The sequence below is a fragment of the Scardinius erythrophthalmus genome (assembly GCF_964197995.2).
Source record: "Scardinius erythrophthalmus genome assembly, chromosome: 5".
Taxonomy (NCBI): Eukaryota; Metazoa; Chordata; class Actinopteri; order Cypriniformes; family Leuciscidae; genus Scardinius; species Scardinius erythrophthalmus.
The window spans coordinates 34,187,695-34,201,312 of NC_138225.1; the positions used below are offsets into that span (position 1 = coordinate 34,187,695).

General features: G+C 35.4%; 2 protein-coding genes across 2 annotated transcripts in view; one reads left to right on the plus strand and one right to left on the minus strand.

The window, feature by feature from the left end:
* kiaa0825 (KIAA0825 ortholog) overlaps window positions 1-2,257 on the minus strand; it is a 151,803-nt gene extending 149,546 nt beyond the window's left edge. The window contains exon 1 of the mRNA XM_081365791.1: window positions 1,742-2,257. The gene's annotated coding sequence lies outside the window, so the exon portion shown is untranslated. The remainder of the gene's footprint in view (window positions 1-1,741) is intronic.
* Window positions 2,258-2,523: 266 nt separating this feature from the next.
* The window catches only part of slf1 (SMC5-SMC6 complex localization factor 1), a 37,964-nt gene continuing 26,869 nt past the window's right edge, over window positions 2,524-13,618 (plus strand). The window contains exons 1-15 of the mRNA XM_081365792.1: window positions 2,524-2,777; window positions 2,973-3,084; window positions 3,880-3,958; window positions 4,757-4,926; window positions 5,004-5,059; window positions 5,182-5,335; window positions 6,940-7,116; window positions 7,268-7,336; window positions 7,670-7,816; window positions 10,061-10,227; window positions 10,316-10,450; window positions 10,940-11,084; window positions 12,151-12,298; window positions 12,698-12,843; window positions 13,028-13,158. Of these exons, the coding sequence (XP_081221918.1) occupies window positions 2,974-3,084; window positions 3,880-3,958; window positions 4,757-4,926; window positions 5,004-5,059; window positions 5,182-5,335; window positions 6,940-7,116; window positions 7,268-7,336; window positions 7,670-7,816; window positions 10,061-10,227; window positions 10,316-10,450; window positions 10,940-11,084; window positions 12,151-12,298; window positions 12,698-12,843; window positions 13,028-13,158 (1,835 nt within the window). The 5' untranslated portion in view covers window positions 2,524-2,777; window position 2,973. The remainder of the gene's footprint in view (window positions 2,778-2,972; window positions 3,085-3,879; window positions 3,959-4,756; window positions 4,927-5,003; window positions 5,060-5,181; window positions 5,336-6,939; window positions 7,117-7,267; window positions 7,337-7,669; window positions 7,817-10,060; window positions 10,228-10,315; window positions 10,451-10,939; window positions 11,085-12,150; window positions 12,299-12,697; window positions 12,844-13,027; window positions 13,159-13,618) is intronic.

The window sequence follows — 13,618 nt, forward strand, 5'->3', positions numbered from 1 at the left end:
CTTCATTGTTAAACACTTCACTTAAAATATGTATATGAATTTCTTTGAATTTTTATTGAATTGCAATTCTGCTTCCTATAATTCAAATTCGAATTGTAATTCTAGATCCTGTTTTTGACATCAATTCAAATTCAATTCAAATTCAAGAATTGAATTGGAATTAAGGAGTCATTCTCAATTCAATTCTGAATTGTGCACAAGCCTGAGTTACAGGTATGCAAACTTGAGAAAACTTTTTTTTTTTCTCTGTGTAAAAAAAATAAAATATTGATGCTGCCATCTTTTCTAAAGTCATTTTACACCCTGTAATTTGGCTCCAAATCTCAGGTGAAAATTGTCATTTTGACCCTCCTCTACAAAATAGTGGATAACTCAGTGAATATACATCTTTGACATTTAATATTTTGGCCTTCATCACTATTTATGTTTGTCTTTCTACTGAAAAACATATTAACAAAATCAAAAATTTGAGATGGGGAAGTTTCTGAAATTTGGTTGATTTGACACGGAATGACCCTATTGTAAAGTGTTACAATATTTGTAATACTTCTTGAGTTACAGGCATTCAAACACAAGAAGTGCTTTTCCCTAATTTTGAACTATCACCGTTGGCAAAATAAATTTGACATTTTGATACCCCTCTACAAAATAGTGGAATAGCCTAGTCAGTAAAAATACATTCTAATATTCTAATAATATTCTAATATAAATACATTCTAAAAATTATATTATTCTAATAATTTTAATATTTTGGCTTTCACTTTTGTATTTGAGAAATGTACTTCTACAAATGTCTGAAAGGAAGTTAATGTGCCTTAACTTGGCCATTTCAGTGTATTTTTAGTAATTAGCACAACAATATTATTAAAATATGTTGAATGCAGTTGTTTTGATAAAAGGAAAAAAGATACAATTTTAGTTTTAACATTATTTGTTCTTCAGACATTACTCTTTAAAGACATTAAGTATCAGCTGTTTGAAGAGTCACCCACATTTTCATAGTTTTTGTTGACTGAAAATGCGAACAATTTAACATTTTACTCATTGAGCAACATTGAGATCCCTATTTCTCTGGGAATGAACAATAAAATAACTTTAAAATGAAGATGCCATAAGAAAGGTTTGTTAAGAACCAAAATCTAAAATAATATTAAGATTCCATTTTTTAGGCTAACTGTCGCCATTTGCATATAATGCAACAAGGATTGCTTATCCGATTTTACTAATAGTCCTATGTGTAAAAATAAAACAATGATGCAGCCATCTTTCTAAATCTTTACTCAATAAATTTTCATCCATGACATTTAATTTGATGGCCTTCATCTGATAAAAAATATGAACAAAATAGATGAACAGCATGTCACACCAAATCACATCACTTCCTGAAAGTTTTTCATGTCAACAACCCTTCATCTAGACCTAGATCTAATTACAGTTGGAAATGCCCCCCTTTTGTGAATAATTTTTAAGTATTGTTTCAAATCATCATTTAATGTGGAATTATTTACTTATGTAATATTGCTTTGACCTTGCACACAGCTTAGAGCACACCTGTTGCTCAAGTGCTTAAGTAAAACTGCGGTTTTGTCAAAGCAATTATCTATTGTACTTCATCACCACTTATGGGACACTCCACTATCAAACCACACACACACACACACACACACACACACACACACACACACACACACACACACCTTTAAATACCAAAACACTGAGGTTAACGCAAAGTACACAGTACCTTTTCAAGCTGTGATTTCAGAGGCTCTTCATCACATTAAATCCAAGAGCAATGAAGGACTAGCAAGGGCTAAAATCCAAGCAGACTTGTCAGATGCATTTCTTCCCAAATCTTTACTTTTCATTGCAGTGAAATGATCTAAACGATCTGAGAAGTGTTTGTTATAGCAATCAAATCTAAAAGCATGGGTCTAATAATGTCAAATAATTGTAGTAAATGGACAGTCTCATAGTCTTTTCTTCCATTCTCAGCAGAGAGCACTAATGGATGGAGACTGCGAGTGTTTTAATGGGAACGTGAGGAAGAGTGTCTTTCATGTCAAGTCATTTATATCGATCCACAACATCAGATTGCAGACTAAAGTGTCGTATAAGATTAAAAGGCTTTCAGATGGTTAAAAAACATGCTGTCAAGCTCGCTCACTGAGATGAATATATAACCGTTCAGCCGTCGCATCCGTTTGTTTATAAACACGTGATGACGCGCTGCTATGTTTCTCAAACGCAAAGCGTCTCTGACAACCAACCGGAAGAACATCTGAATTTCCGTGTTACGGAACAGACTAAATCATTAAGAAAAGAGGGGGGAGCGTCTACTTGTTACTGTTATAATGTCCGTCTCATTCGTTGTTTTTACTTCAGAATTAATTTCATTTTTAATTTATTTATTTTATACAGGCATTTTTTTAAACCGCATGCGCCTCCAATTAGAGATAATAATCTTTAAGTGATTTAGAACATAATGGTCACCCCTTATTATTACGTGGTCAGGCTTCACACTGTACGCTAGTTTTGAAAGTGCAACTAAACTTAGCAAAATGACAGAAACAACGAAACGGAAAAATATCTAATTGATCTAGTTTTACAGTGAGTGTCATATTACTTGTGTTTTGTTTGTGTTATATATACAGTACTGAAGGTGTCGTTCGATATAATGCGAATGGCCAGTGATGACATTTGGCGCGCTGCTGTGTTAAGAGCGAGACCAGACTCTGTAATTCGTCAAATCAGAGTGATTGCACTGCTCTCTGTTTCAGGTGAGATATAGAAACATTGTAACCTTATGCATCTTATATTTGTGAAGATTCTCTTAAGTAAATTAAACTTTTCATGCGATGTTTCCTTTCTGTAGTGTTTGTAAACAGTCAAATCCAATCAATGTAAATTTATTTGAAAGCTGTCATTGGATAACTCATTTATGATGGATATTATTCACATCTGTTTTTCACTAGGATGGTAGATGATAAATATGTCTTTCAAATGTCTGGTATCAAGAGTAATTCCCAGAAAAGACAGTTACTCCAGGGCATCAGACTGCTGGGAGGAAGATACATTGGGGGCTCTGTAAGTATCCTCACCAATTTCACATAATTCTTTACCCTTACCATAAATTGAGACAACCTTATGAATTATGACATCTGCTTGACATATTGTATTGTACAGTGACCCTGAAATAGCTGTGCAGTTTAGTGTTTGACTGATTGCATTAAATAGAAAATATCAAACCAAGTGTAATTTATTTTAAAGAAAGTACGTTACACACAAGCACACATATCAAGCAATATATTTAACAACTTTGTTATGTTTTAAATATTTCAATAATAATATACCAGTTACCTAAAATTAGATTGGGAAAAATCAGCTAGTTAGTTGTAAGAAATGCTCTAGTATCATTTTGTTTGCAGAGTCTACTAGGCTGATTCAGTCACAAGTTTAAGTGTGGCATAAGTGCACTGCTATATTATTATATTATACAGCCTTTGTAAATTTCGCACGAGCCCACCTTCTCCTCCATTGCATCAAACGTGTCTTACGGTGCATGCAGAAAATGATAAAGTGTTGGTGATTAGCCCTGAAAAATGACTCTAATTGCTTCCTGATGTTACAGTGTATTTCGGACTGTATAATTTTGTCCTTGCCCTCAATACCATCTTAATATAGTCACAGATTGTTCTCTCTACTAATTGAACCCCTCATGAGAATAAACTCAACCTCAAAGTTCTTGACCTTTTCCTATCTCATGGTAAGGTTGTAGACCAGATTAGTAAAGTGACTTTATACGTCAGATGATAAAGTTTTATGTTTTTTTACATAATTTACAGTTCACAATATTTCAATGCCAACATGTTTCTGTTCCAGGATTATAAGGAGGCAACAACTCACCTCATCGTCCAAAAAGCTTTAGCAAGTGAAAAGTTTCTCGCAGCCTGTGCTGGAGGTCTGTAATATTGGAAATTGAGACTTGACCGTCATGTGCTTTAATGGATTAAATAATTAATTTGTTGACACGTTACAGGAATGGACTCATTATTTTTTTTTTATATATGTTTTTGTAAAAAGTCTCTTCTGCTCACCAAGCTGCATTTAATTAATCAATAATACAGTAAAAACAGAAATAGTGTGACATATTATTACAAATTAAAATAATTATTTTCTTTTCTAAAATATTGAATATATTTTGAAATGTTATTTATTTATGTGATGACAAGGCTGAATTTTCAGCATCATTTCTTCAGTCTTCAGTATTACATGATCCTTCAGAAATCAGGTAACATTTTGTATTATTATCAATGTTGAAAACAGTTGCTGCTTAACATTTTTGTGGAAATGATTATTATAATTTTTTTTAAATCTTACCACAAATGTTTGAATGCTATCATTGTTTCCACAAAAATGTTAAACAGCAAAAACTATTTTCAACATTTCTAATAATAATAATAATAATAATAATAATAAATGTTTCTTGAGCAGCAAATCAGCATATTAGAATGATTTCTGAAGGATCGTGTGACACTGAAGACAATTCAGCTATGCCATCACTGGAATACATAACATTTTTAAATTTAATAAAATAGAAAACAATTATTTTAAGTTGTAATAATATTTCACAATATTACTATTTTACTGTGTTTGTGATGCATACGTGAGCATAGTAGACTTCTTTCAAAAACATTAAAACATAATAATGTTCCCAAACTGTAACTCAAATGTTGACTATGCTTTCTATTTGTTTCAGGGAAGTGGATAGTCACCCCAGAATTTGTTCTGGACAGTGTGAACCAAATGTCGTGGCTACCAGAGGCTTCATACGAGTTAAACTTAACTGCTCAGACCCCTGAGATACCCAATCCATTGAAAACATGGAGAGAGAGGGTGGCTAACAGCACAGTGTCTGGAGCATTTCAGGTGAGCATCACTATATTGTTAACTCGCTTAGAAAACAGCTAAAAGAAATGTTTGACATTTCCCTTTTCCACCTGTAGGACTGGGTAGTGCTTGTTGACATTGATGATCCAGCGAGGAGGAGTATGTTTGTCAGGTCAGGATGTGCACAGTGAAAACACTTTGTTTGGACAACATGATTTGGGCCTTCGATGATGATAATTTGCTGGAGGCTCATGTTGAAATTGCTAATGCAAATTTTGCAAATTTTGTTTGCAGGATATTAAAAGCAGGCAGAGCTGTTGTCTACACAGACTGGCTAAAATCATATGCTGTAACTCACGTGTTATCCAAAAACACATCCGATGAGAGAGCCGAGAAGTGTGGAATCCCTCGCTATAAAGTCAGCTATGTAGCCAAACATCTTTTTGGGGTAAAGTAACTTTTTGTATTGATACTTTGCACGTGACGTCAGTTGTACTGGCTGGCGGGCAAGAACGTCATTCTCTAGCAACGAAAACCAGTAAACTAATCAAGGATCTTGCCAGGACGTTGCCAGTTTTAATATGCAAAAGTTGGTGTTTTGAGGTGTACACGACATGCCAGATAGTTGTTGTGCGATTGGATGCACTAACCGCGTTTGTTGCCTGCCAGATATCACGTGACTGCAAAGTATCAATTGTACGTTTTTTTTAAGGAGTAGTTCATCCAAAAGTGACACATTTGTCATTGTTAACTCACCATCATGTCATTCCAAACCTGTTGTGTTGTGTTCTTTCATGAAATGTAAAAGAAAGACTATTTCCATACAACAGAATCATATAGTGACTAGGTGGTGTCAAACTCCAAACAGAACAAAAAGGCCCCATAAAAAAAATCTGCATCTGCATGATATGGACATAACACCTCGGGTCAGTGTGTCTTGGCGTGCAAAAGTTTGATGCCCATGGCACTAAACAATGTCTTGGAATATTGCAGACAAGTAATATTTTAGTATACTTTTTTCACCTGGCCACTGCTATGTCACTTGTTTGTTGTATTGAAAAGAGCAGCATCAGCATTTTGCAAAACATCTCTTTAAAAAATGATATAGGTGAAACTACATGGCGAGTAAATTATGATATTTTTTTCGGTAATCATAATTTTTCTCTCATAAGTCTCATACTAAATTGGACTTAAAATATAAAAATATTTAATATTAAATATAAAAGTGTATTCTTAAATTCATTAGCAGTAATGTTTTTTTTTTTTTTATAAATGCTTTTATTTAGCAAGGATCATTACATTGCTCAAAATTGACAGGAAAGATTTCTATTTCAATTGAATCCTGTTCTTGTGAACTTTTTATTCATCACAAAAAATTGTATTTCAACATTGATAATAATAAGAAATGTTTCTTGAGTATCAAATCAGCACATTAGAATGATATCTGAAGGATCATGTGACTAGAGTGATGATGCTGAAAATTCAGCTTTGACTTCAGGAATAAATTACATTTTAAAATGTATTAAAATAGATTTATTATTTTAAATTATAATAATATTTTACAATATTACTGTTTTGCTGTGTCTTTGAAAAAATAAATGCAGCCTTGGTGAGCATAAGAGATTTCGGTAACACTTCACAATAAGGTTTCATTAGTTAAAGTTAGCTGACTACATTAGTTTACACAAACTAATAATGTATTGCACTTCTACAGCATTTATTAATCTTTTTTAATGTTAACTTCAACATTTACTAATACACTATTCAAATCAAAAGTTGTATTTGTTAACATTAGTTAATGCACTGTGAAGTAACATGAACACAGTGAACAGCTGGATTTTTATTAACCAATGTTAACAAAGATTAACAAATACAGTATCAAATGTATTGCTCATGGTTAGTTCATGTTAGTTAATACATTAACTAATGTTAACAAATGAAAACTTATTATATAGTGTTACGTGTTACTGAGATTTCTTTTAAAAAAATGACTTTTTATATTCGACCTTAAGCTTTGATATTAGTGATGTTTTTGTTGTTTTTCTTTTGCAGCATGTTTGCTCCGAGTTAAACTGGTCCTGTAATTTTGAGTCCTCTGATGGAAAAGAGAGCTGTGAATCAGCCCCCCAGGTTGCTGCTGCTGTCACTGACGAGTCCATGGATGTCACTGATGACTTTTCACATAAAGAATTGGAGGAAATGTTCAAAGAATACATCGTAATAACGGAGGTCTAATATATTTTTATTCTGATACTTTTATAACTCATTTTGAAACATAATTATGGCTTTCGCAGATTGATTTTGGGCACAAATGAGAAAGTTGTCACGCTTATCACTATAACTACTATAAAGTATGACCTTACATGACATCTCGTTTCAGAAACGGAAGAAAATGCTTTTGACAGTCCCGGAGTTCTACAGCTACTACACACCCAACCTGCCTGTTCAGGTATTCAAACCTGTGTGAAACTTTTCAGCACATCTTTCTGCCATACACAAGCTGTTAAAGTGTTCGACTCATCAAGAGGATTGGGTCATTCAATTTCCTGTGTGTCACATTGAGGAGTAATAAACGGAGGGCTCATCGCAGCCAGGTCACCTGATTTAGGCAAATCCGTTTGATCGGAACACTCATGATTGGCATACCCATTAAAGAAACATTGCAGTGCGCCTCCACTGGTTTCTCAAGCGGAAATGTCCAAACGCACTCATTTGACATTGACCCTGAGAACACATTATCATCAGTCATCTTATTTCCTGTATGTCTTTGTCTTACACTCAGATTCCAGTGGTAGATTTTAGCAATGTGCAGAGCTTGGTGGAGTGTGCCTTCTTCCCTCAAGCTCTGGAGGAGATCCTGGGGTCCCTGCAGCCTGGAGTGAAGCCCCCAGCCCTGCTGCTCCAACAGCTAATGCAGCACACACTGCATGTATGTATAATAAGAGCTATTCGGAATCCCAGAGGCCCTTATAAAGCGCTGTTACTTTTAGTTGGGATTATCTTTCTTAAAAAGCAAAGTGTAGTACTTTCTCTTTCTTTAAGGGTGTTTTAAGAAGTGTGGTTTCTGTTACATTAAAGGGATGGTCCGGAGTAAAATCAACCTAGGGTCCTTTGCACCATGACCTCGAGCCGAACACCCCCCCCAGAAGCCTTTTTTTCCAGTGGTCGAACGTTATTAAAGTTAGAGCTTATTTAGAGATATCAGCCGAATGGCTTAGTGCAGGCGCTAATGGAACCAAGGTTGTATCTCGTAAATTACCCCACTTATGCATCGCTTTCTGCCAGGACTTTTACGTGCTTTTCCCAAATCACGGCTAGTGACCTCGACGTCCGGGTTGGCGGTAGCATAAGCCATCATGCAAGTGTTATTTAAATAAACTCCTGATGTACTTACAAACTTTCCAATGCCTCGTAGTACAGAACCTATTTGTACTACTATATAAGTTTGGTACCATTTTGGGCATTATTAGTGGGGTAATTTACGAGATACATCCTTGGTTCCATTAGCGCCTGTACTAAGCCATTTGGCTAATATCTCTATATAAGCTCTAACTTTAATAATGTTCGACCAAGGGGAAAAAGGCTTCTGGGGGGGTGTTTGGCTCGAGGTCATGGTGCAAAGGACCCTAGGTTGATTTTACTCCAAACCATCCCTTTAAAACAGCATACTTTTTTTTTTTTTATCAACTACTAAAGACCTATTCACACAAAGTGAAAATGTTTGTGTGATGACATGATGTTAAAACAAAAACATTTTTGTTCACACTTTAGATGAGGGTCAAATTTTCACTATTAACTAACTCCTAATTACTGCTTATTAATAGATAGTAAGGTAGTTGTTATGTTTATGTATTGGGTATAATTAAGGGATGTAGAATATGGTAATTCAGAATAAGGCATTAAAGGATTAGTTCACTTCAGAATTAAAATGTCATGATAATTTACTCCCCCATCCAATGTTCACGTCTTTCTTTCTTAAATTGAAATTAAGTAATGAAGTAAAGAAATTAAGGTTTTTGAGGAAAACATTCCAGGATTCCAGGATAGTGGACTTCTATGGGGTGCAACGGTTTGAAGGTCCAAATTGCAGTTTCAATGCAGCTTCAAAGGGCTCTACACGATCACAGCCGAGGAATAAGGGTCTTATCTAGCGAAATGATTGGTCATTTTCAAAAAAAAAAAAAAAAAAAAAAAAAAATTGTATTCTGAGGTGAACTAATCCTTTAATATGTGCTTTATAACTACTAATAAACAGCCAATATCCATTATGCATACTAATAAGCCCTAAATTGGGCCCTAAACTGAAGTGTTACCCCTTTTTTTTTTCCTTCGCTTGATGTAAAAACTCACTGCTTTGTTTAACAAGGAACATACAGCCATAGTGGCAAGCTAAGTGAAAATGGTTATAGAATATGACAAGCAACTGCACAAAATGTGTTTATATATTATACATACTGCTATTGAACCGTGTGGGGTCAGTAATATATTTTTTAAAGAAATGATTACTTTTATTGAGCTACAATGCATTAAATTGATCATTTTAATAATGATAACATTTATAATGTTAGAAAAAGATTTCTATTTCAAATAAATTATATTCTTTTGAACCTTATATTTCTTGAAGCATCCTAAAAAAAAATATGTATCCGCTGTGTTTTTTTGATAGCAAAAAGAAATTTCTTGAGCAACATATTAGAATAATTCCTGAAGGATCATGTGACACTGAAGACTGGAGACTAATGATGCTGAAAATTCAGCTTTGCCATCACAAGAATTAATTGCATTTTAAAATATATTAAAATAGAAATAAATTTGTATAGTATTTCACAATATTACTGTTTTTCCTATATTTTTGATCAAATAAATGCAGGTTTGATAAGCTTAAGAGACTTCTTTTAAAAACACAAAACTTTTAGTAAATATATTGTGTCTAAAAATAGAAATGTTTGCTATTTTGTCTATTTGCTGTCATTAAATTGTAATGGTAGATGTATATCGGCCATCAGCCACCTTCCTCTCTAGATATGTTTTGATCACCACTGAGGTTGGTTTAATCATCTGAACTCCCCATAACAGATGAAACTCTTCAATGTTTTTAAAAAGCTTGTTTGTACCTCCCCTGTTCTGAGTTGACAAGATAACCTAGTCTTCGCTCTTGCTCTCTCCCTTCTAGGGCGATGCAAAACCATTGTACCTCAGCATGTTTATCACCGTTCTCCACAGTATCCTGCGCAACAATCCTACCTGGGGTTCTCCTGGACACACAAAGTACTTCCTTCAGGTTCTCCAGTGTCCAGAGTGTAAGGGCGGACTCTGGTCACTTCTTGAGACGTCAGTTCGGTATGACACTGTCAATGTACCTGTCAGAACTGCTCATAAGCAAACAGAGTTTCTCTCAGTAATGCAATTTTATCTGATTTATTTCAAGAGTGTGTCTGGCAAACGGACCCACCTGTCACTCACTGCCAAGCCCACCATCCACTGAGTTGTTTCGTCTCCATTGTAACCTGCATGAGTTCTTCCTAAGACTCTTTCAGCTGGAGCTTCATGCTGCTAGCTCAGGGTGAGCACCTGAGCTCTCTTCATCTCTGCTTCAATAAACAACAACTTTTTGATATCCTACATGAGAAGAGAAACTGCAGTATTTTTCCAAAATAAACACGGTCAAAACATGTTAAAAAGAACATAGAACTAAAACACAATCTGTAGCTGCTTGGAGTTATGCTAATGTCTTACTGTACTGTACTTTTAGGCACATTCAGTCTTTTTTGATAGAAAGACAATAGTTAAGTAACAGTGTTAACTATAGATATTAACACATAGATTGTACATCAGCAACTTTTCCTCATTATGACCGCACATCTATGTGTCTGCTATATTGTACAGGATCATATATTGTATATTCAATAATTACCTTTTTTAAAACTGCATAAACTATATTATATTAACCCTAAAACTAAAATGTTGATGATTTCAACATAACAGATCTGTCGCTGTATCTATGTACACTGTATTAATATATGTTGCAGTAACCCTGTCTTACTCTGTGCAGGAGGTCACCCGGAAGCAGTCGGGCATCTGTTCTGTACAGCACCTTTTGGAACATTTGGGAGAAGTCGACTCTGACCTCCAGGGCAGTTCAGCAGCTTTGCATGCTGCTGATTAAGACTGTACTGTGTGCTTTCAACTCCACTCAGGTAGGAGTCTTTCAGTCAACTGTGTGATAATGATAGTCTATCATAGTACATGATTGTATGTGCTTTTATAACATTTCATTATTTCCTGTTCATCAGTTCTAACAACCCATTCCCAGTAACATCAAGGATTTTTTTTATAAAAAAAATAACATAATTTGTGACCCCACCACAAAAAAATGTCGTATATAAATATATATTATCTCTTTTGTGGTGGGGCCATTGAAAATACCAGCAGGGAATGTACAATTGCTGTTTCTTAATTCTAATATTGCAAAAAACAGCCTTGCGTTCTTGTGGAGACTGGTCTTGACAGGCTACTTTAAATGAACAAGCTCGGAAGGACACAACCCATTTTTTGTGAGAAATGAGATATGTTTGATCTTGTTATGTACTGACCGCTCCAGTGCATTTTAAGAAGTGGTATTCAGGGTTCAGGCCACGCCCCCTAAAGTATATGTCATGTTTCTTTTCTGTGTGATTGCTCCATGTGTTTTCATTTATATTGTTGTGTTTGCTTGTGTTGTTAAGCGCTTTGAGAAAGCAACTTTTTAAAGGCGATATACAAAATAAATGTATTATTATTATTATTATTATTATTATGAGGACATGCAGATACTAAATAAACATACAAAAAAAATTACACTACAAAATTACACTACATTAAAAAACTACAAAGAGTTTGAATATTAGCTCAGTAAACCATTATGCCTATGGAATTTCTTAATGATAGGTGACCCTTGTGTGTGTATTTATTTATTTTATTATTATTATAAAAAATGTATCTTTAATCGCTAATGCCATGATGCCTCTTATGATGACATATTTTATTGAAATCTCCTGATATACAGACATATGCAAGATATATGCATTAATTGTTGTGACATATTGTTGTGATCTAAGCACAAAGTGAATTTCCCAGCTTATACTAAAATGTGTCATATTACACCTGTTTGACCATAGTATGCCAAGAGATTTCCACACTGAATATAACATTTTGTCGAGACATGTCCATTCCAGATGCTTCATCAGGCTGTGCAGGCTGAGTTTACTGTGTGTTTGTGTGTAGGAGTGGAGGCTGGGAATGTCGGTCACTCTGCAGGAGATTCTGTGTGTAGTGGTGGAGTTCTGGGCTCAGGAACACAGTCCACTCAACAGCAGTCTGGTGGAGAAAGGCTTTAAAGACCTGGCTGAACACATTGCCATACTGTGCCAAGGTATCCCACTGTGCAGTGGGAAACTGGTGAATCACTTTTTTTTTTTATATAAATATACACTCACCGGCCACTTTATTAGGTACACCTCGCTAGTACTGGGTTGGACCCCATTTTGCCTTTAGAGCTGCCTTAATTCGTCATGGCATAGATTCAACAGGGTGCTGGAAAGTTCAGTTAGAGAACAGACACTACAATTAAAAACTAAACGCTGCTCAATGAGTTTCTACCATGCGATTGGCTGATTAGATGAGCAGTTGAACAGATGTACCTAATAAAGTGGCCGGTGAGTGTATATAGAAAAAGGGATTCTTCACCAGTTGTCACTATTTTCATTGAGAATTTACATTAAAGGTTTAAATAGCTTAATGGCTGCAAGTATCTTCCTGTCTCCTCACTTAGACCTTCACTGTGACATGCTGAAGGAAGTGATTCCAGCCATTCGCTCCACAAGGCTCCGGATGTTTACTGCCGACGCCATTTACAGAAACATCTGCTGCAGCAGGGGCCTGCTCCTCAGTTCTGAACCACTCTGCTTGCGAAAAATTGTGGGTTTTATCTTGTGTACATATTTAATAACATAGACATGTAGATGTATAATGACTACAGTTTTATTTGCAGCACATTTCGGCTTCACAGAAGTCCGCATTCATCATATAACACAATACAGTGAATATAACCCACAGTGAGAGATGGAGATTTATTTTTTATTTTTTTCATGTCTCTTGCCAGGTCTCAACCTACCTCAAAGCTCTAGGGAGCTTGTGCGAACGAGGATCAGTCCAAACCCTGAAGGGACAGAATGACAGAACAGAGATGAATCAAGCCTCTACCAGCAGTGCTGCCCATGTTCCAGGCTCAGAGTGAGTTTCACCTTCGCCACACTTCTCTGCTCATGCTGTTGTCCTCCACTCTGACACTACAGATCACAGAGCAAAGGAGAAAAGCAAGAACGCATTCACTTTTTTTTTAATATTTGTATATTTTTTGATGAATAGAGCAAGTACCAGTGTTTACTTTTGAAAGATGTTCCGCTGTAAAATCACAATAATTAATAGCTGTCATTTTCTACATCCTTTTGCCATCCCATCAGAGCACATTTTGAGATAACCACTCTCTACTTACATCACTATAAGATCCTCTTTATGTCTGCATCCATACGTGTGTGACAGAGGCACAGAGTGCAGTAGGACAATTTAATTGGACAATTTTCTGCCATTATGGGGCATTAGAGGGGTTTAAGATGGCTAATGGAGAGAGACAGGGTGCTGTCCTGCTCTGTTGGGGCAACCTGTGATGGCAGACCACAAGCCCTGTTACTGT